We start from the raw sequence: 24,692 nt of genomic DNA on the forward strand, positions 1-24,692 counted from the left end.
GGACATAGGGTATAATATTGAAAATACATAGTTCCCTATATATGTATCGTTAACAACTATATAGCAAATGACAACAAAGGTAATTAGACAAAGGCAGCAGAATCTATAACGTCATTCAGCCCCATTGGAAAAAGGGTTTGAAATTTAAAAATCCAAAAGGTCTCCCTTTGTCTAAGTTGTGTGAACCTATTATAATTATGGCTACTAGGGACACTTTCTATTGGGGTGATCCTAAAATGGCATTTACCTGCGATGTGCTTTGGGCAATGGTGTCTTGAAACACTATGTTTAGGATATTTTTTTAGGACGTTCCTCATGTGTTCGCCCCATCTTATTCTAACCTTCCTGCAAGTGCGTCCGATGTATTGGATCCCACATACACATGTGAGAGCATATATCACATAGCTAGAGTCACATGACAGGTGTTTCAAAATATGGTGTTGTTCACCTGTTGTATGTGAAGTCACAGAGGTCGTCCCATGTGTGATAAATTTACACATGTTGCAACGTCTGTTACCACATCTAAATGTACGATTGTTGGTTGGAGTTCTCAGTTTGTTTTTTTGTTGTTTGTTAGATTTCCTAGTCATCACAACTTTGCTGGGAGCTAATTTTTGCATTAAGGTCGGAGCTCTCCTGTAGACCACCCTAGGTTGTTGGGTTAGTATTCTCTTTAGAATCGGATCTTTCAGCAATATTGGCCAATGTTTTTTTAAAACCCTACTGACCGCTTTTTGATTTGAATTATACTGGGTTACAAATAAGGGTTGTCCCTCAATCTGACTGACCTCTTTTTCTTTTTTATTTTTTTTCCCAGAAATAAGGAGGTCTTCTCTATCTAGTAATTTTGCTTTGTTATAGCCATATTCTATAAGTTCCAATGGATAGCCCTTTTCTCTGAATCTCTCTTTTAATAACTCGTCATAACCATTTGAGAGAGTTTCGGCTGCCCAGGCCCCTCCCGATTTAGTGATTGGCCAAACATCGGGTGTTGCCTGTCATGCCTTAACCTGAGTGGAGGACTCTAAAGACTAGCTGTGGTTGATAGGATTGGTTTATTGAACCGTCCATCACCACAATATATGAGTGACAGGCCCATCTACCTATCAGCAGGCCTAAATAACGAAAAAGGGAATCTTATGAAACAACCACTCGTTATATTAAAAATCAGATAGCAAAAATCCCATTATCACGCATATTAATAGAGGATACCACAGGGCCCATTATAATTATTAATAAATTATCAAATATACATTATTTCATATATTTATGATACAAACAACATTGCAGCAAGGGGTGTGTGTACAGATGAAGGGTTTCTATTGGCTGCTTCATCAGTATTGAGAGGGGTGGGAATATCGGAATTGTTTGTAGCATAGCCCTATATAAGGATCAAACAAACAGATGTGAGATATGCCTGATGAAACAGTTTTACTGAGAAACGCGTTGCATTGTTTCTCCTCTTATCCAAGATTTTATTTGGCACAAACATGAGTTGTGTATTTTACAATTTTTAAATAAATTTGTTTTTATTTTACCAACTCTAAGTGTCCATTATATCTTGGAGCTACGCTACTACCAGGGTATGAATTCCTGACCCTACTATCCTGCTTGTACACCTCTTGGTATATACTTTGGACCTGATGATCCCCTGCATCCTGGAGCTGTTTGTGGGGTACTGATCAGCTAGCTGGACTGCTGTAGAAATCCAGCCTGTCTCTATAGGCATGACTGATTGCCTTTGTCACAAGTGAGTACCCTGTGTATATCTCTTGTCTGAAGTTCCTAAGATTCCTCATTGATTTGCACCATTGGCGCCTCTATCTATTGTGTCTTTTCAACAGATTTCTTACCATTGTATGCTGTTAGAGAGCTGCCTCCTGGATCGCTCCTTCAATCAAACATATTTCTCCTGCCTCAAGGAATTTGAACTAAGCTTACAATTTCTGGACTTTTTGCCTGCACATATGTGTCAGCGGTAATATTCCAGTTTTTGTATTTTGGATAATATATCTTGGTAATTGTGTTATTAAGATTTCACTTTCATATATATCATTACATTATTGCATTGTGTACTGATTGTTACATATACTTAATCTGTTCAGATTCTATATATATATATATATATATATATATATATATATATATATATATAACTGGTTATTACCCTTAGCGCCTCTTAGAGGATCTCAGGGAACATCTGCCTTTTTGTTTCCCCTGACTTCATCATCTATCATTTTGATATAAAAGTAATATGTTTACTAGAAACCAAAAAGAAATTTGCACATAAAAATGTAGATGAGGACATTGTCACGTAAACAAAAATAATTTAAGAGCATAATTTAGACTCTCACAGCATGTTATAAACATTATAATGAGCAAAAGTCCATATAGAATTCTATTTACTTTTTCTAAGCACATTAGAATATGCTGTTCATTTTGAACCTTAGCAATCATTTATACTGTTTTCTAATTAATAAAGATTAGGTATATGGAGATTTTCTATAATATTAGATTCCTTATTGATTATTTTACTTTATGAACTATATGTAATCATTTTAATTAAGACATCACAAAGTTATTAAATCTATAGATGCTATTTTGCAAATATGATTTTAAAATAATAGTAAAAAACATTTTTTACATACTGTTTAGAAATTTATAATGATAATCATGTAGCATCAAAACACTGAGCTGTTCAAGAAAACGGATATTATGATATACAAATATGTGACATAGTTTATAATAATGAGCAGATGTTTTCTGAACTATAAAATATATATGTATTACATTATTTCTTACTTAAACATTAATGTATCACCTAGTTGTCCATAAACTCAGATGCATGGGTTCTTGTTTATAGATAAATGTATTTTTTGAAGCATACAATTTTATTCTGGCCAATCTGTCAAATTGCTTGTGACAATGCTGGATTACTGTTCATTAGCAAGGCCAAAAAAGTAAAAGTCTGAGATACCATATTTTCATTAGCCCATAACAAACGTTTCTGAAGCAGCCCAGGAATGTATCTTGCCTTCTAAATTGTCGGCAATATTTAGTCAATGTTTTATTAAACAATATGGATCAAACGTTACTCCCCAGAGTATTAGCCTTGGGTAAGTGCTTCTGCTAGCAGCTTGGTAATTGCTATTACATGTTAAAATGGGTTGATTATGTTCAGCCTTTGATCATGTGTAATATGATTTCATTTGCTTAACTAAACATTCCTCATCCATTCAGAACAGCAACCAACTTGTTTTGGAAAGGAACTAATTATTAGCTTTCTACCTATTTGGGAACAGTTAATGTGTTGTACTAAATTACTTATTTAAAGAACTTTGCATAATTAGCATCTGAAACAGATAAAACTACGTTTACACTTTAAATAAGTGCTCACTAATGTATATTAATGTTTCTTAGTTCTATTATTTCAATGCAAAGACATTAGACTATATGCCCTTGGGTTGCTAAAGCACAAACTGTGCACACTATTTTATTGAAATATATTGACAAATTAGACCACCCTGAATAGCTGGGTGGTCTTTCCTGATATTTAAACTCTCATCTAGTTTAGTTATTTTTAAAAAGTTGCATTTAAAATATAGTGTGTGTGTGTGAAATAATTTAATGTGACCTTTCGGGGGAACAAATCCCCTTCCTCAGACGTCTGAGGAAGGGGATATGTTCCTCCGAAACATCAGATTTAAGGCACCTGTTTTTCTTTAAAGTCCAGCAAGTGCAAGTCTGTTTTTGTTTATATATATATATATATATATATATATATATATATATATATATAAGTGAAACTCGAAAAATTTGAATATCATGCAAAAGTTAATTTATTTCACTAATGCAACTTAAAAGGTGAAACTAATATATGAGATAGACTCATTACATGCAAAGCAAGATAGTTCAAGCTGTGATTTGTCATAATTGTGATGATTATGGCTTACAGCTCATGAAAACCCCAAATCCACAATCTCAGAAAATTTGAATATTGTGAAAAGGTACAATATTCTAGGCTCAAAGTGTCCCACTCTAATCAGCTAATTAAGCCATAACACCTGAAAAGGGTTCCTGAGCCTTTAAATGGTCTCTCAGTCTGGTTCAGTAGGAATCACAATTCCATAAGGAGGGAAAGCCTCAAAAGGTAATTGCAAACGAAGTTGGATGTTCCCAAAGTGCTATATCAAAGCACGTTAATAGAAAGTTATGTGGAAGGGAAAGTGTGGAAGAAAAAGGTGCACAAGCAGCAGGGATGGCCGCAGCCTGGAGAGGGTTTTTCAGGAAAAGGCCATTCAAAAGTGTTGGGGACTTTCACAAGAGCCACCACACACAGACAGATCCTGGACATGGGCTACAAATGTCGTATTCCTCTTGTCAAGCTACTCCTGAACAACAAACAATGTCAGAAGCGTCTTACCTGGACTAAAGAAAAACAGGACTGGTCTGTTGCTCAGTGGTCCAAAGTCCTCTTTTCTGATGAGAGCAAATTTTGCATCTCATTTGGAAACCAAGGACCCAGAGTATGGAGGAAGAATGGAGAGGCACACACATGTCATCTGCTGGTGTTGGTCTACTGTGCTTCATTAAGTCCAGGGTAAACGCAGCCGCCTACCAGGGGATTTTGGAGCACTTCATGCTTCCTTCCGCAGACGAGCTCTATGGGGATGCTGACTTCATTTTCCAGCAGGACTTGGCACCTGCCCACACTGCCAAAAGCACCAAAACCTGGTTCAATGGTGGTATTACTGTGCTTGATTGGTCAGCAAACTCTTCTGACCTGAACCCCATAGACAATCTATGGGGCATTGCCAAGAGAAAGATGAGAGACATGAGACTGAACAATGCAGAAGCGCTGAAGGCCGCTATTGAAGCATCCTGGTCTTCCTTAACACCTCAGCAGTGCCGCAGGCTGATAGCTTCCATGCCACGCTGCATTGAGGCAGTAATTGCTGCAAAAGGGGCCCAAACCAAGTACTGAGTACATACAGTATGCATGCTTATACTTTTCAGAGGTCCAATATTGTTCTACAGGTATGTACAATCCTTGTTTTATTGATTGCATGTAATAATCTAATTTTCTGAGATTGTGGACTTGGGGTTTTCATGAGCTGTAAGCCATAATCATCACAATTATGACAAATCACGGCTTGAACTATCTTGCTTTGCATGTAATGAGTCTATCTCATATATTAGTTTCACCTTTTAAGTTGCATTAGTGAAATAAATGAACTTTTGCACAATATTCTAATTTTTCAAGTTTCACCTGTATGTGTATGTGTATATATATATATATATATATATATATATATATATATATATATATATATATATATATATATATATATATATATGTATATACATGCACACATATATACATTTAAGTTATGGAGGAGATAATACTGTGAGATTAACATCCTGCATTACATAAAAATGATTAAATATCCTATCAGCACATCTAGGCAAATATCCCCACTTGCCTTCCCATAGAAGAAGTCTGTATACAGTACGTACCAGGAAACTCTGGATAATATATTCCAAATAGATATACAATATCTCACAGTTTTGGCTTATGTTACCCAGAGTTCTCTAGCACATTGGCAGCAATGTATACAATCTACTTCTATGGGAAGGCAAGTGGGGATACTGATTGGATATATAGTACTTTTTATGGTTCTTACTATTATATATTATTAATAGAGGATTTTAATCTTTCCATTTTATCTCCTCCATAACTTAAATGTATATTGCTTTTTGCCTGGAAATAAACTTCACTAAGCAGCAAAACAAACAAACCTATCTTCTGCTGAAAAGAGTTAAACTTTAAACAGCTTTCCAGAAGTGGTTTCTGTTTTGCTGCACTTAACAAGGTATGGAAGAAAAAACTGAGATTTTTATTATACTTTATTTATAAAATGCTAACATATTCCGCAGCACTGTCCATGAGTACAATTTGTTTAAATAGAACAATGATAATAAAACTTGAAAGAGACAAGACAAAATTTGACAAACACGTACAGGAGGAGATGCCATGAACATTTTTTCAAGGCTGCAGTTTTTGAAGCGTTTGGCTGCTCTCTCACTTTCAAACAAACATTACAGGTATTTCCTATGAGATTTCTGCCATGGCTGCCCTATGATGTCATGGGGACTTGAACTGCAGGATTCTACTGTGGCATTCTGATGTTTCCTACAAAATTTTCTTTGCAATACCCGTATCTGCACTGTATGGACTCTACTGGATACTGTTGCATGCCTGTTAAGCCACTGGAGGGGTGCTTTTGCAAGTTAGTGTTTTAGCACACACACAGCCCAGAGGCTATTTGTAGGTACTCAGTTACTGGTACAGCATAGACAGGGGACTCACGTCCTCCATTTCCGCATTCCTGACCGTGTGTCGACTGAGAAATTCTAGTTTGCAGGGGTCTGGTTCATAGGAGGTGGTGAGTGCCCCAGCCATTGTGGGTGTCAGGTGCCATTTTATCTTAAAATAGTCCATATTGGCATATTCTCTATCCAGTTATGGAGGATTCTGATGCTGAGACTATTCTAATTTCAGACTCGGTTATGGAGGATTCTGATACTGAGACTGTTTTAATTTCAGATTCAGATTCTTCGTCCAGGGAAGAATCCGTATTGGCCTTGTTGACACATGTCAATCAGTTATGTTTAGTGTGCTGTATTAGAGCGCCTGGTTCCTAGGGCTCGGAGAATCAAGGGTCAGCTGAGCCATCTGCCTCTGGGTGTCCGGTCCTCCAAGAGACGAATTCCCTACTGCTTCATACTTCTACACATGTGGGTAACCCAGATTTTGATTATTCCTCCATGCAGGGCGGCTTTTTCCCCCCAGAGGTTGCAGCACATTTTCCCTTCCACATATTGTTGGCGATTATTAGTCTGCAGAGTCCAGAATTTTATGCGTGATTGTGCTCGTGCCCTATTGTCTCGGGTCTGCCGCCTTGGGGGAGGGCCTGTACAGTTCCCTGCGGGTGTAACTTTCCCTGAGTGTTGTGCCTTTCGTTACCGAGTGGCGCGTCTTACTCAGACATGTTTTTCAGTTATTAAATGATCCTATCCTTCTCAGATATGTGAATTTTCAGTCTGCTTCGAATGGTGCGCCTCATTAGACATGTGCGGATTATGTAATCTCCTGACTGTTCTTTTTTGAGATCCTTCCCAGTTTTTGGAAAATCTGGACTTTGTTTCGCTGGTCCTGCGGTAGGCCTGTTTTCTTATTGGGCGTTAACCTACGGGTTGCCTTATATATTCTTTTTATCCGATTTAATTTGTTTATTATTTTCCTTCGGGAATCTTAAACTGGGATCAATACTCTCTGTTACTTCTGCGGAAGTGTTTTGGCGACATCTTAGTCCTCTGTCTGTTTTCTCTCTTCCCCTCTGAGGGAGGATTTATGCAGCTTGACGGTTAGGACCCGGGTGCAGGCTGGTCCTGTTGTGTTCAGTTCTGTCTTGTGGCTGTTCAGACACATGGTGCCATTCTGATTGGCTGGTCCGGTCGAGGTGCTGAGTGCTCATGTTATCATATGTTTTGCATTCAACTAAGCATTCTAGAGGCCTGTGGGTCTACAAGGCGGGAAGGTTTTCAGTCCTTATAGCCTTCAATTGGATGACTGGGTTAGTGGTGTTTCTGCTGTGTCATTATCTCTGGTGTCTGGTATTGTTGGACCCTAGAGTTGCTCCCTCATGTGGTGGAGAGTTGGAAGGCTCAGTCCCTTCTTACCGCCGAGTGAGCGGTTTGGCTTTTTTCTTTTGAGGCCCGAGAATTGTCCTTTGGACTTAGTCCTCAGCTGCTAGTAGTTTGAAGGGTAGTTGCCTTGCAGCGGTTAGGTTGCAGATGTAACCAGCTGCAGCTATTGCACATTGACTGTGTACTGTCTAGCTTTTTTTCTGAGACTTTTTTGTCTTCCTTTGTGATCTCCATGTTAGGTCTTCTTTTAGGGGCCTGGGAGATGTTTGTTCCCTGTTAAGGGACACTGGGTGTGTTCTCCTTGGTTTGGCTTGGGGTTCCTCCCGGAACCGGGGTTGGTTTGCGCCCCTTTCTCCCTGTTATCATCCGCATGTACAGAGGTGATGTGGAGACCAGCCTTTGCTCGAGTGGTTTTGACCTTGAAATAACCCCTTGCCTTATTGTCCTAAGGCTGTTGGTGAGTCTAGAAGCTCTAACGTTGTTTATGATTTTTTCCGTGTTGGCTCCTTTGGGAGTGGGATTTCAACAAGGGGTGGTCTCTTCCTTAGCTCGGGACTTGGGAGTTTTTCTCGTTATCTGTGTTGATCTGGATTTTGCATTATATCCTCTGGTCTGGGTTGTATTTCAGACGGGTGTTGAGTTTGCGGGTATTGTTTGTCTAAACAATTGGGGTTTTGGACCTGTTCTCCCTGGGGCTTCCGGGTTGCTGGCATTCATTCAGCATTTTCCCTTGTGGATCCCGTTGTGGGTTGTTACCGGAGCTCTAGGCTCCAGGGTTGGTTCTGGGTTCCCCAGTTCCTGGAAACTTGGGCTATGTCTTTTTATTCGGATGACTTGACCTGGTCTTGGTTGGCCAGGTTTTCTGAGTGTCGTTGCTCATTGGGCTTGTTTTGCACCTTAGGCAGTTTCCCTTGGTCAGCTTGCTGTAGTATCCATTGAATTCACTGCTCTGCATGTGAATGGACTTGCAGTGTCACTGCTGCTACTATTTCACATTGCTTGCGTGTTAGCAGGCTAGTTTTTAGGGCAATCACTTTCTCAGGGCTTCTGAGTTGGGGATTGGTCTCTCCTTTAACCTGTGGCTTCGTGACTGGTGGAAGGTGCTGCCTTTTAGCCCTTTTCCCTTCTTGGTTGAGAGCTTAGTCTCCTTTTTATGGAGATATGGTCCCTTTCTTAAGGCTTCTCCTGGATCCGGAGATGGGACCCAGCGATTCCCTAGGTGAGAGGGATATTCTCTATGGGTTGTTACGTTCCATTTGGAGACTTGCTGGCTCCGTGTCAAGACTAAGTTGGACCTTTTGCTAGATCCTTTGGGTCTACGGTCCTGTTGTCTGTTCTAAGGAGTCGGGTTGCACCTGTGCTCTGTTGGATTGGCTGTGGCCATTCTTCCGCTCGTTTATTTGAGCTGGTTTTGGGGTTCTTCTGTTCCCCTGTTTCAGACCTTCCGTTGCTGGGGCTGGCCCGGCTGGGAGTAGGTTCTAGGAGATGTTCTCATCTCCAGGATCTAGGTGGGCATAGTAGCTAGCTCCCTAAGCTTACATGCAGAGGGTCTAGGATTGTTCTGGGCGTCACTTCTCTTTCTTGGGGGTTCTTCAGTGTTCCAAGTTCGGACTATGTGAGGACTCCATCTTCTGTTGTCAGTGTCCTCGGGGCTTTTTACTTTTAAAGTTTTCTTGGCTTCGGACAAAGCTGGTTTTTTTGTGGGCAGTGGTTTCAGGCTTGGTGCCCTCAGAATGGGCCGCCTATTGTACCCTCCCGTCTTGGCCTTCAGTGCCCTCTATAGCTTGGGTTTTGTGACATATGGGATATACATTCCTAGCAGAAGGGGGCAAAGCTTCCCAAACCTCAAATGCCTATAAATACACCTCCCACCTTACTCATACTTCAGTTTTACATACTTTGCCTTCTTAGAAGGTGGTGAAGCATGATGTGCTTGATTTCTTCTGTGAAAGGGGCTTCTAAGCATATTGAAGCCCAATTCCTCTCTAAGTACAGTGTTTGTCTGAGCGATGTGATGGGAAATTTATTCTAGGGCTCTCTGTAAATTCGGTCGCAGGGATTCATCTGCTGCCTCCCTTTACAGATCGACATTATACTCCTCTACCATTACCTCTGCTGATATGTTTCAGTACTGGTTTGGCTGTCTGCTATTTGTGTCTTACATGGTAAGTATATACTTATATATTGTTTGTATACATGCCTTGAGTCAGTAATTCAGTGCTCTTTTTTTAGCGACTTTATTTGTGGCTAAATATTTGTCTAGGTTGGTAGAGTCTGTGAAACATACAGAGTTTTTTTCTCTTTTACCCTCTCCCCCGCCCCACACACACACCCACAACTTCCCAGTCTTTTTCAAACTCTAATCTCATCTGCTTTGTTGATGTCAATGGGGCCATAGGCACAGGGGGTCTTTATGTAGAGATATGACTCTAAGAGAGGCTCCAGGGCAAAGGAATATCATGTTTGTTTGTGGCTAAAGGGCTGACAAAAAGACTTCATGGTAATTTGAGTGTGATATGAGGTTTATTAGAAAGTGCTGAGATCATACAGATTCAGTTAGAGAATATCTGAATGCTAAATCAATAGACATCACTTTGTACTGGACCCAATGCCAGCAAACCAATCTGGAGGCCTATGAAGGCCCTTATGAGGAGAGTCTTTCAAACCCCCCCCCCCCCCCCCCCCCCCCGTTTATGTTATATGAAGTATGCTGCAGTGCTATTGATAAATTACAGAACTCGCTAAAGATATCAGGATGGAGCATAACAATGTCTTGGTGATATTGTGATGTCATTGTTGTAGGATCACTTCCATAAACTTACCTTAATATAATAAAGTACTTCACTTTAGATCTGTGCTCCGCGAATGCAGGCGATGGTGGCCCTCCTCTAATGTTGCTAAAAAAGAGTGTGTTGGTGAAGAGCGAATTTCATACATCTATGGCTGCAGATGAAGGGGGTATGTTGGATGAAATGCCTATGTCTGATCTGGCTTCTTTTTTGAGACAAGCAGAGTGTGGGCCCCTGGGAGATAATTGGATATTTAGTCTCCTTGGTCCTTTAGTTTAGTCTCCGCAGCAGATAATCAATGGAGTCTGGGCAGGGAATGCTACTTTTCTGCCTTTGTTTAAAGGAGGCGTTCATGGGCAGATTGATGGCCAGATAGCAGCCCTGAGTGGACTAGGTGAAGATGGCCCCAATTACATATAAAGTGTATGTGATCTTGAAAGATGGGATGAGATCTAAGCTACAAGTGTTTTTCCTCCAATCGTTTATGACTTAGACTGGAGACAATTGGTTAATGTTTATTTAAATTAAAAAGTTAGATACCCAGGATATAGTAATCCTTGTATATAAAGAATGGGACTTCAGCACTCTTTTAGATGATATCAAAAAATATTTTATTCATATATATCCATAGATAGGCGTTTTCTGTTATCATGGCATAAAAAATACACACACATCCCTGAAATAAAGTGCAAATAAGTGATATCTCAAAAAGTGCAAGGATAAGTAACACTATGTATCAAAACATATACAAAACTAAAATCTTAAAGACAAAGCTGGCGTCCCAGAAAATTGCTTTTCACAAATTGCCTTTCAGTGCAAGCTTATATTCAGTCATGCATCAGTGATTCAATGATAAAAGCAAGCAGGTAAGCAACTAAGCAGGATGTAAAGTCATGGCATGCATAGGGAAGCAGCGTAAGGAAAGAGGTCAGTTGTTAGCAGTAAAGGCAGTCGGGACAGCAAGCAACACAAAGCAAGCTCCACATAATCGATTCTGTGTTTGTAACAACAAAATTATACCTCTCCTTAGTGTATTTGTGACCATATAGAAATGTCCACGCTGTAAACAATTTTCAAACCATGCCAGGTCACTGCAAAAGGATCAGAGCACATCCGTTTCATGTAAGCACTTGAAAATTCTTACAAGCCAAGCATCGGGTGTCAGAGCGCCTAGCCACCACCTACGTACGTTTCACTCCCATTGGCTGATCAACAGGGCTTTGTCAGGGTGTAATTGCGTCATATGAGAATACTTAATTTATTCACTTCTCTTAGTCCAGCCTCATGACAAATAGCGAAATATAATTTGTTACATTTTAACAGCAAAAACCGCTAATCTATAAGTGAGACATATGTGGAGAACCCACAGCGTTCACCCCATATATAATACATAAGTATGCAGACTGAAACCTAAAAAGAGAAGACTTACAAAAGCAAAGGTGGTGTTATAAACACCACTCTCGTATATACAAATTGCAGTAATACGTTTTCTTCCTTAAAGCCTTTCTCTAAGAAACAGCCTTTTAGAATTTCAGCTTGTTCAAAATACACTTTATCATCTTTACAATTTCTTCTTATTCTATGAAATTGTCCTTTTGGTCCGTTTTCTATCCATCTTCTTTGATGGCAACCATCTAAACCAATATAGTTTTTTACATTAATCTTTTTGAAAAAGATATTGCACCATAATGAGTTTATTTTTATTTTTTGAGATATTGTGAACTCCTACGTCGTTGATACACTATCCTTTTTCATCATATTTATTTTTGTTATTTTTTTGTTTGTGTTTGCAAATTATTTACCGCAAAATTGACTGCTCTATCAGAAATCATGAAAGTTTACTTCTGAATTTGCTGTTCCTTTAAGTTCATGGTACACAGAAATTAGGATGTTTTGGATCAACCACTTGTATATAAACATATGTTTTTCTTGTCCTATTGGCTATGCTTGTGTGTCATTTTTTTTTTAGGATATTTGTACCTCTGTATGCAACTGATATGTTAAACAGTATCATGTAGTTAACATGGTAAATTTTGCACTTTTTCTTAGAATCTCGACCTCTCTCAGTTCCTGCTAAGATTTTCCAAACCCCTGGAGAAGACAGCAGGACTCCAGAGGACAAAATGAAAGAATTCATTGGAGTTGTGTGGAGTGCTGTTAAGCGTTTGACCCTTCAGGTAAGATTACAATGAAATAACCAAAAGCACAACAGTGTGTTGAGCCCTGATAACACTTAATAATTTATTTTCTTCCAAAATAGTAAATAAAAATTGCTTCAGTTTAAATTTCTTGAATGTTTTGATTACATTTAGCAATAATGCTTACAAACCTTTCTTTGAAGGCAAGTCAATATTTGGTAGCAAGCTTTAAAAAATGCAAAATAATCTTTCCACTTAGTGCCGTGTATACCACCATCATCATTCTTAATTCATTTTTAAAATGACCACACTCTTGATGAAATCTCTCTGCTTCAGTATATGCGATCCACTGCCTGTTTATGTATTATCTCATGTCAAAGTCAACAAGCCATCATCCCTTTTAAAAATCATAGCACAGTTGTGTTATCGAAAATCAAGAATTTTGCACAAAACCCTCATGAAGAAGGTAGATGATACAGAGGTTTTGGACCAACAGGGATCCAAATTTGGAATTGTACAATGAGGTGAAGAAAGCTCTTGAGCCATTAAGAGCGTGTACACAGACCATCTCATGAATACTGGTCTATATTTCATTTTGTCACTATTTTCATTCAGTTGTTATCCATCAATATTGCTGGACTGAACCAACATTTTCACATTCTCTTCACATAGCTATAAATATAACTGTCTGGTAGCACACCTATATAGTGGCAAGTCGTCAAGTCCAACTTTTATAAAGTTGCTGTTGTTTGCATGTGTCAATTTACATATGAACACCAATAATATCTTAGTTATCAGTTATTTCCTGCCATAATATGACATAATATGGTTCAACTATTTTTTTTTAATAACTTTGTCAATGGGTATGCACCATGCACCAGCATTTTAAACACAACACTTGCTCATGGAGCCTCTGGTGCTTGTACCATCTGGGAATGACGCAATTTGTTAATTGCTGATATGATACAAGCCCCACTAGTGATCTGAGCAGCTGCATTATTTAAAATGTGGGGCAGTGACAATATCTAGCTATGTTTCACATGCACATGCAGAAAAAATGTTAACACTAAAACAGTGATAACTTTTACTAGAAGCATGTTTGCTAATACATGTATATTGCAAATATGTCTCTATTCAAAGATGTAATTCATCTATGTGCATTTAAATTTGACTGGAATGTCCCTTTAATTATTTATATAATATAAAGAAAAAGTATACGGTTGTTCTGTCACTGTTGTTTTTTTTCTTTTGTGCCTGCAGCTCTCTTTAAAGGCATAATTTTTATTTTAACCCGTTACAGAAGCCAGTTGGTAAAGCTGTACATCTTTATACTGGGTGCCACAATCATGTTATGCACGTATTGTTGCATTGTGTGACTGGATTAGTGCACTTTCACAGATCATTTACATTGCTGACTTATTGATAACTGTACCATTGTTGTTTGCATTTAGCTTGCACAATAGAAAGAAGAAGAGTTATTTATTTATTTCTTTCATGTAATTAGCAAGAGTCCATGAGCTAGTGACGTATGGGATATACATTCCTACCAGGAGGGGCAAAGTTTCCCAAACCTCAAAATGCCTATAAATACACCCCTCACCACACCCACAATTCAGTTTTACAAACTTTGCCTCCTATGGAGGTGGTGAAGTAAGTTTGTGCTAGATTCTACGTTGATATGCGCTCCGCAGCAGGTTGGAGCCCGGTTTTCCTCTCAGCGTGCAGTGAATGTCAGAGGGATGTGAAGAGAGTATTGCCTATTTGAATGCAGTGATCTCCTTCTACGGGGTCTATTTCATAGGTTCTCTGTTATCGGTCGTAGAGATTCATCTCTTACCTCCCTTTTCAGATCGACGATATACTCTTATATATACCATTACCTCTGCTGATTCTCGTTTCAGTACTGGTTTGGCTTTCTACAAACATGTAGATGAGTGTCCTGGGGTAAGTAAATCTTATTTTCTGTGACACTCTAAGCTATGGTTGGGCACTTTGTTTATAAAGTTCTAAATATATGTATTCAAACATTTATTTGCCTTGACTCAGAATGTTCAACTTTCCTTATTTTTCAGACAGTCAGTTTCATATTTGGGATAATGCATTTGAATTAATCATTTTTTTTCTTACCTTCAAAAATTTGACTCTTTTTTCCCTGTGGGCTGTTAGGCTCGCGGGGGCTGAAAATGCTTCATTTTATTGCGTCATTCTTGGCGCGGACTTTTTTGGCGCAAAAATTATTTTCCGTTTCCGGCGTCATACGTGTCGCCGGAAGTTGCGTCATTTTTTTGACGTTATTTTGCGCCAAAGATGTCGGCGTTCCGGATGTGGCGTCATTTAGGCGCCAAATAATGTGGGCGTCTGATTTGGCGCTAAAAAATATGGGCGTCGCTTTTATCTCCACATTATTTAAGTCTCATTTTTTATTGCTTCTGGTTGCTAGAAGCTTGTTCTTTGGCATTCTTTCCCATTCCTGAAACTGTCATTTAAGGAATTTGATCAATTTTGCTTTATATGTTGTTTTTTCTCTTACATATTGCAAGATGTCTCACGTTGCATCTGAGTCAGAAGATACTACAGGAAAATCGCTGTCTAGTGCTGGATCTACCAAAGCTAAGTGTATCTGCTGTAAACTTTTGGTAGCTATTCCTCCAGCTGTTGTTTGTATTGATTGTCATGACAAACTTGTTAAAGCAGATAATATTTCCTTTAGTAATGTACCATTGCCTGTTGCAGTTCCCTCAACATCTAAGGTGCAGAATGTTCCTGATAACATAAGAGATTTTGTTTCTGAATCCATAAAGAAGGCTATGTCTGTTATTTCTCCTTCTAGTAAACATAAAAAATCTTTTAAAACTTCTCTCCCTACAGATGAATTTTTAAATGAACATCATCATTCTGATTCTGATGACTCTTCTGGTTCAGAGGATTCTGTCTCAGAGGTTGATGCTGATAAATCTTCATATTTATTTAAAATGGAATTTATTTGTTCTTTACTTAAAGAAGTACTAATTGCTTTAGAAGTAGAGGATTCTGGTCCTCTTGATACTAATTCTAAACGTTTGGATAAGGTATTTAAAGCTCCTGTGGTTATTCCAGAAGTTTTTCCTGTTCCTAATGCTATTTCTGCAGTAATTTCCAAAGAATGGGATAATTGGGTAATTCATTTACTCCTTCTAAACGTTTCAAGCAATTATATCCTGTGCCGTCTGACAGATTAGAATTTTGGGACAAATTCCCTAAAGTTGATGGGGCTATTTCTACCCTTGCTAAACGTACTACTATTCCTACGTCAGATGGTACTTCGTTTAAGGATCCTTTAGATAGGAAAATTGAATCCTTTCTAAGAAAAGCTTATCTGTGTTCAGGTAATCTTCTTAGACCTGCTATATCTTTGGCTGATGTTGCTGCAGCTTCAACTTTTTGGTTGGAAACTTTAGCGCAACAAGTAACACATCATGATTCTCATGATATTATTATTCTTCTTCAGCATGCTAATAATTTTATCTGTGATGCCATTTTTGATATTATCAGAGTTGATGTCAGGTTTATGTCTCTAGCTATTTTAGCTAGAAGAGCTTTATGGCTTAAAACTTGGAATGCTGATATGGCTTCTAAATCAACTCTACTTTCTATTTCTTTCCAGGGTAACAAATTATTTGGTTCTCAGTTGGATTCTATTATTTCAACTGTTACTGGTGGGAAAGGAACTTTTTTACCAAAGGATAAAAAATCTAAAGGTAAAAACAGGGCTAATAATCGTTTTCGTTCCTTTCGTTTCAACAAAGAACAAAAGCCTGATCCTTCATCCTCAGGAGCAGTTTCAGTTTGGAAACCATCTCCAGTCTGGAATAACTCCAAGCCAGCTAGAAAGGCAAAGCCTGCTTCTAAGTCCACATGAAGGTGCGGCCCTCATTCCAGCTCAGCTGGTAGGGGGCAGGTTACGTTTTTTCAAGGAAATTTGGATCAATTCTGTTCACAATCTTTGGATTCAGAACATTGTTTCAGAAGGGTACAGAATTGGTTTCAAGATGAGACCTCCTGCAAAGAGATTTTTTCTTTCCCGTGTCCCAGTAAATCCAGTAAAAGCTCAAGCATTTCTGAATTGTGTTTCAGATCTAGAGTTGACTGGAGTAATTATGCCAGTTCCAGTTCCGGAACAGGGGATGGGGTTTTATTCAAATCTCTTCATTGTACCAAAGAAGGAGAATTCCTTCAGACCAGTTCTGGATCTAAAAATATTGAATCGTTATGTAAGAATACCAACGTTCAAGATGGTAACTGTAAGGACTATCTTGCCTTTTGTTCAGCAAGGGAATTATATGTCCACAATAGATTTACAGGATGCATATCTGCATATTCCGATTCATCCAGATCATTATCAGTTCCTGAGATTCTCTTTTCTGGACAAGCATTACCAGTTTGTGGCTCTGCCGTTTGGCCTAGCTACAGCTCCAAGAATTTTTACAAAGGTTCTCGGTGCCCTTCTGTCTGTAATCAGAGAACAGGGTATTGTGGTATTTCCTTATTTGGACGATATCTTGGTACTTGCTCAGTCTTTACATTTAGCAGAATCTCATACGAATCGACTTGTGTTGTTTCTTCAAGATCATGGTTGGAGGATCAATTTACCAAAAAGTTCATTGATTCCTCAGACAAGGGTAACCTTTCTGGGTTTCCAGATGGATTCAGTGTCCATGACTCTGTCTTTAACAGACAAGAGACGTCTAAAATTAATTACAGCTTGTCGAAACCTTCAGTCACAATCATTCCCTTCGGTAGCCTTATGCATGGAAATTCTAGGTCTTATGACTGCTGCATCGGACGCGATCCCCTTTGCTCGTTTTCACATGCGACCTCTTCAGCTCTGTATGCTGAATCAATGGTGCAAGGATTACACAAAGATATCTCAATTAATATCTTTAAAACCGATTGTTCGACACACTCTAACGTGGTGGACAGATCACCATCGTTTAATTCAGGGGACTTCTTTTGTGCTTCTGACCTGGACTGTAATTTCAACAGATGCAAGTCTCACAGGTTGGGGAGCTGTGTGGGGATCTCTGACGGCACAAGGAGTTTGGGAATCTCAGGAGGTGAGATTACCGATCAATATTTTAGAACTCCGTGCAATTTTCAGAGCTCTTCAGTTTTGGCCTCTTCTGAAGAGAGAATCGTTCATTTGTTTTCAGACAGACAATGTCACAACTGTGGCATACATCAATCATCAAGGAGGGACTCACAGTCCTCTGGCTATGAAAGAAGTATCTCGAATTTTGGTTTGGGCGGAATCCAGCTCCTGTCTAATCTCTGCGGTTCATATCCCAGGTATAGACAATTGGGAAGACAAGGGTAACCTTTTTGGGTTTCCAGATAGATTCAGTGTCCATGACTCTGTCTTTGACAGACAAGAGATGTCTAAAATTTATTTCAGCTTGTCGAAACCTTCAGTCACAATCATTCCCTTCGGTAGCCTTATGCATGGAAATTCTAGGTCTTATGACTGCTGCATCGGACGCGATCCCCTTTGCTCGTTTTCACATGCGACCTCTTCAGCTCTGTATGCTGAACCAATGGTGCAGGGATTACACAAAGATATCTCAATTAATATCTTTAAAACCGATTGTACGACACTCTCTGACGCGGTGGACAGATCACCATCGTTTAGTTCAGGGGGCTTCTTTTGTTCTTCCGACCTGGACTGTAATTTCAACAGATGCAAGTCTTACAGGTTGGGGAGCTGTGTGGGGGTCTCTGACAGCACAAGGGGTTTGGGAATCTCAGGAGGTGAGATTACCGATCAATATTTTGGAACTCCGTGCAATTTTCAGAGCTCTTCAGTCTTGGCCTCTTCTGAAGAGAGAATCGTTCATTTGTTTTCAGACAGACAATGTCACAATTGTGGCATACATCAATCATCAAGGAGGGACTCACAGTCCTCTGGCTATGAAAGAAGTATCTCGAATTCTGGTTTGGGCGGAATCCAGCTCCTGTCTAATCTCTGCGGTTCATATTCCAGGAATAGACAATTGGGAAGCGGATTATCTCAGTCGCCAAACGTTGCATCCGGGCGAATGGTCTCTTCACCCAGAGGTATTTCTTCAGATTGTTCAAATGTGGGAACTTCCAGAAATAGATCTGATGGCTTCTCATCTAAACAAGAAACTTCCCAGGTATCTGTCCAGATCCTGGGATCCTCAGGCGGAGGCAGTGGATGCATTATCACTTTCTTGGAAGTATCATCCTGCCTATATCTTTCCGCCTCTAGTTCTTCTTCCAAGAGTAATCTCCAAGATTCTGAAGGAATGCTCGTTTGTTCTGCTGGTTGCTCCAGCATGGCCTCACAGGTTTTGGTATGCGGATCTTGTCCGGATGGCCTCTTGCCAACCTTGGACTCTTCCGTTAAGACCAGACCTTCTGTCGCAAGGTCCTTTTTTCCATCAGGATCTCAAATCCTTAAATTTAAAGGTATGGAGATTGAATGCTTGATTCTGGGTCAAAGAGGTTTCTCTGACTCTGTGATTAATACTATGTTACAGGCTCGTAAATCTGTATCTAGAGAGATATATTATAGAGTCTGGAAGACTTATATTTCTTGGTGTCTTTCTCATCATTTTTCCTGGCATTCTTTTAGAATTCCGAGAATTTTACAGTTTCTTCAGGATGGTTTAGATAAAGGTTTGTCCGCAAGTTCCTTGAAAGGACAAATCTCTGCTGTTTCTGTTCTTTTTCACAGAAAGATTGCTAATCTTCCTGATATTCATTGTTTTGTACAAGCTTTGGTTCATATAAAACCTGTCATTAAGTCTATTTCTCCTCCTTGGAGTTTGAATTTGGTTCTGGGGGCTCTTCAAGCTCCTCCTTTTGAACCCATGCATTCATTGGACATTAAATTACTTTCTTGGAAAGTTTTGTTCCTTTTGGCCATCTCTTCTGCCAGAAGAGTCTCTGAATTATCTGCTCTTTCTTGTGAGTCTCCTTTTCTGATTTTTCATCAGGATAAGGCGGTGTTGCGAACTTCTTTTGAATTTTTACCTAAGGTTGTGAATTCCAACAACATTAGTAGAGAAATTGTGGTTCCTTCATTATGTCCTAATCCTAAGAATTCTAAGGAGAAATCGTTGCATTCTTTGGATGTTGTTAGAGCTTTGAAATATTATGTTGAAGCTTCTAAGTCTTTCCGAAAGACTTCTAGTCTATTTGTCATTTTTTCCGGTTCTAGAAAAGGTCAGAAAGCTTCTGCCATTTCTTTGGCATCTTGGTTGAAATCCTTAATTCACCATGCTTATGTCGAGTCGGGTAAAAATCCGCCTCAAAGGATTACAGCTCATTCTACTAGGTCAGTTTCTACTTCCTGGGCGTTTAGGAATGAGGCTTCGGTTGATCAGATTTGCAAAGCAGCAACTTGGTCCTCTTTGCATACTTTTACTAAATTCTACCATTTTGATGTGTTTTCTTCTTCTGAAGCAGTTTTTGGTAGAAAAGTACTTCAGGCAGCGGTTTCAGTTTGAATCTTCTGCTTATGTTTTCATTAAACTTTATTTTGGGTGTGGATTATTTTCAGCAGGAGTTGGCTGTCTTTATTTTATCCCTCCCTCTCTAGTGACTCTTGCGTGGAAAGATCCACATCTTGGGTAGTCATTATCCCATACGTCACTAGCTCATGGACTCTTGCTAATTACATGAAAGAAAACATAATTTATGTAAGAACTTACCTGATAAATTAATTTCTTTCATATTAGCAAGAGTCCATGAGGCCCACCCTTTTTGTGGTGGTTATGATTTTTTTATAAAGCACAATTATTCAAATTCCTTATTTTATATGCTTTCGCACTTTTTTTATCACCCCACTTCTTGGCTATTCGTTAAACTGATTTGTGGGTGTGGTGAGGGGTGTATTTATAGGCATTTTGAGGTTTGGGAAACTTTGCCCCTCCTGGTAGGAATGTATATCCCATACGTCACTAGCTCATGGACTCTTGCTAATATGAAAGAAATGAATTTATCATGTAAGTTATGTTTCTCCTGTTAAGTGTAGTCAGTCCACGGGTCATCCATTACTTATGGGATTATATCTCCTCCCTAACAGGAAGTGCAAGAGGATCACCCAAGCAGAGCTGCTATATAGCTCCTCCCCTCTACGTCATACCCAGTCATTCTCTTGCACCTAACTAATAGATAGGACGTGTGAGAGGACTGTGGTTATTAAAATTAGTTTTTATATCTTCAATCAAAAGTTTGTTATTTTAAACAGCACCGGAGTGTGTTGTTTTTTCTCAGGCAGCATTAGAAGAAGAATCTACCTGAGTTTATGTATGATCTTAGCGGTCGTAACTAAGATCTATTTGCTGTTCTCGGCCATTCTGAGGAGTGAGGTAACTTCAGATCAGGGGACAGCGGGCAGGGTTCACCTGCAAGGAGGTATGTTGCAGTATATTATTTTCTAAGGAATGGAATTGACTGAGAAAATACTGCTAATACCCATATAATGTAAGTGCAGCCTTAAATGCAGTAATAGCGACTGGTATCAGGCTGATATATATGTATGTTACACTGAGGTATTTCTGGGGAATGGAACTTCACTAAGAAAATACTGTGTACATTTAACTTATATTTGAGCCCCCACTGCAGTGTAAGCGACTAGCAGCAGGCTTATTAGTATCATTTAATAATTTTATTTTAAAACGTTTTACTGGCATGTTAATCGTTTTTCTCTGAGGTACTTGGTGATAAAATCTTTTGGGCATTATTTTTCCACATGGCTGTCGTTATTTTTGAATAAATTCAGTTTGCTGAGCTTCCCCACTGCTATAATATGAGTGGGAGGGGCCTATTTTGGCGCTTTCTTGCGCAGTAAGAATTCATTCACAGTCTTCCTATTCCTTCCTCCATGATCCAGGACCTCTCTACAGAGCTCAGGGGTCTCCAAAACTAGTTTTGAGGGAGGTAATCACTCACAGCAGACCTGTGAGACTGTGCTTTGACTGTGATAAAACGTTTTTATATCTATTATCCGTTTTTGGGTATTAAGGGGTTAATCATCCATTTGCTGGTGGGTGCAATCCTTTGCTAACTTATTGCATTTATTGTGAAAATTTGGTTGCTATAACAAATTTGGTTCATTGTAATTCTACTGTGACAGTTTATTAGTGTTTCTTAAAGGCACAGTAACGTTTTTTATATTGCTTGTAATTTTATTTGAAAAGTATTTTCCAAGCTTGCTAGTTTCATTGCTAGTCTGTTAAACATGTCTGACACAGAGGAAACTCTTTGTGCAATATGTTTAAAGGCCAATGTGGAGCCCAATAGAAATTTGTGTACTAATTGCATTGATGCTACTTTAAATAAAAGTGTACATGTAAAGAAGATTTCACCAGACAACGAGGGGAAGTTATGCCGACTAACTCTCCTCACGTGTCAGTACCTGCGTCTCCCGCTCGGGAGGTGCGTGATATTGTGGCGCCAAGTACATCAGGGCGGCCCATACAAATCACTTTGCAAGACATGGCTAATGTTATGACTGAAGTATTATCTAAATTGCCAGAAATTAGGGGTAAACGCGACCACTCTGGGGTGAGAACAGAGTGCGCTGATAATATTAGAGCCATGTCTGATACTGCGTCACAATATGCAGAACATGAGGACGGAGAGCTTCATTCTGTGGGTGACGGATCTGATCCAAGTAAACTGGACTCAGACATTTCAAATTTTAAATTTAAGCTTGAGAACCTCCGTGTATTGCTAGGGGAGGTATTAGCGGCTCTGAATGATTGTAACAAGGTTGCAATTCCAGAGAAAATGTGTAGGCTGGATAGATACTATGCGGTACCGGTGTGTACTGATGTTTTTCCTATACCTAAGAGGCTTACAGAAATTATTAACAAGGAGTGGGATAGACCCGGTGTGCCTTTTTCACCCCCTCCTATATTTAGAAAAATGTTTCCAATAGATGCCACCACACGGGACTTATGGTCCCTAAGGTGGAGGGAGCAGTTTCTACTCTGGCTAAGCGCACCACTATCCCGGTGGAGGATAGCTGTGCTTTTTCAGATCCAAATGGATAAAAAGTTAGAGGGTTACCTTAAGAAAATGTTTGTTCAACAAGGTTTTATATTACAACCTCTTGCATGCATTGCGCCTGTCACGGCTGCGGCGGCATTCTGGTTTGAGTCTCTGGAAGAGACCATTAACTCAGTTACATTGGATGAAATTACAGACAAGCTTAGAGTACTTAAGCTAGCCAATTCATTTATTTCCGATGCCGTAGTACACTTAATTAAACTTACGGCTAAGAATTCAGGATTCGCCATTCAAGCGCGCAGAGCACTGTGGCTTAAATCTTGGTCAGCCGATGTAACCTCTAAATCTAAATTGCTTAACATACCTTTCAAAGGGCAGACATTATTCGGGCCCGGTTTGAAAGAAATTATCGCTGACATTACTGGAGGTAAGGGTCATGCCCTGCCTCAAGACAGAGCCAAACCTAGGGCTAGACAGTCTAATTTTCGTGCCTTTCGTAACTTCAAGGCAGGAGCAGCATCAACTTCCTCAGCTCCAAAGCAGGAAGGAACTGTTGCTCGCTACAGACAGGGCTGGAAACCTAACCAGTCCTGGAACAAGGGCAAGCAGGCCAGAAAGCCTGCTGCTGCCCCTAAGACAGCATGAAGTGAGGGCCCCCGATCCGGAAACGGATCTAGTGGGGGGCAGATTTTCTCTCTTCGCCCAGGCTTGGGCAAGAGATGTCCAGGATCCCTGGGCTTTAGAGATCATATCTCAGGGATATCTTCTGGACTTCAAAGCTTCTCCTCCAAAAGGGAGATTTCATCTTTCAAGGCTGTCAACAAACCAGCTAAAGAGAAAAGCGTTTCTACGCTGTGTACAAGACCTTTTACTAATGGGAGTGATCCATCCAGTTCCGAGGTCGGAACACGGACAAGGGTTTTACTCAAATCTGTTTGTGGTTCCCAAGAAAGAGGGAACCTTCAGACCAATTTTGGACTTAAAGATCCTAAACAAATTCCTAAGAGTTCCATCGTTCAAAATGGAGACTATTCGGACAATCTTACCTATGATCCAAAGGGGTCAGTACATGACCACAGTGGATTTAAAGGATGCCTACCTCCACATACCGATTCACAAGGATCATTATCGGTACCTAAGGTTTGCCTTCCTAGACAGGCATTACCAGTTTGTAGCTCTTCCCTTCGGGTTAGCCACGGCTCCAAGAATCTTTACAAAGGTTCTGGGCTCTCTTCTGGCGGTACTAAGACCGCGAGGAATTTCGGTAGCTCCGTACCTAGACGACATTCTGATACAAGCGTCAAGTTTCCAGACTGCCAAGTCTCATACAGAGTTAGTTCTGGCATTTCTAAGGTCGCATGGGTGGAAGGTGAACGTAGAAAAGAGTTCTCTAAGGCCACTCACAAGAGTTCCCTTCTTGGGGACTCTTATAGATTCTGTAGAAATGAAAATTTACCTGACAGAAGACAGGTTAACAAAACTTCTAAATGCTTGCCGTGTCCTTCATTCCATTCAACACCCATCAGTGGCTCAATGCATGGAGGTAATCGGCTTAATGGTAGCGGCAATGGACAATAGTACCTTTTGCACGCCTGCATCTCAGACCACTACAATTGTGCATGCTAAGTCAGTGGAATGGGGATTACTCAGATTTGTCCCCTATGCTGAATCTGGATCAAGAGACCAGAGATTCTCTTCTATGGTGGCTTTCTCAGCCACATCTGTCCAGAGGGATGCCCTTCAGCAGGCCAGACTGGACAATTGTAACAACAGACGCCAGCATACTAGGTTGGGGCGCTGTCTGGAATTCCCTGAAGGCTCAGGGATCATGGACTCAGGAGGAGAGTCTACTTCCAATAAACATTCTGGAATTGAGAGTAGTTCTCAATGCTCTTCTGGCTTGGCCTCAGCTAGCAACTCTGAGGTTCATCAGGTTCCAGTCGGACAACATCACGACTGTGGCTTACATCAACCATCAGGGAGGGATAAGGAGTTCCCTAGCGATGATGGAAGTCTCAAAGATAATTCGCTGGGCAGA

At 39.8% G+C, this 24,692-nt stretch overlaps 1 protein-coding gene across 2 annotated transcripts in view; it reads left to right on the plus strand.

Annotated features, from left to right (window-relative positions):
• Nucleotides 1-24,692, plus strand: part of VPS13B (vacuolar protein sorting 13 homolog B) — a 1,996,594-nt gene that overhangs the window by 1,003,575 nt on the left and 968,327 nt on the right. For both annotated transcript variants that reach the window (XM_053715243.1, XM_053715242.1), the window contains exon 22: nt 12,549-12,676. In XM_053715243.1, the coding sequence (XP_053571218.1) occupies nt 12,549-12,676 (128 nt within the window). The remainder of the gene's footprint in view (nt 1-12,548; nt 12,677-24,692) is intronic.

This window comes from Bombina bombina, chromosome 5 (assembly GCF_027579735.1).
Source record: "Bombina bombina isolate aBomBom1 chromosome 5, aBomBom1.pri, whole genome shotgun sequence".
NCBI lineage: Eukaryota > Metazoa > Chordata > Amphibia > Anura > Bombinatoridae > Bombina > Bombina bombina.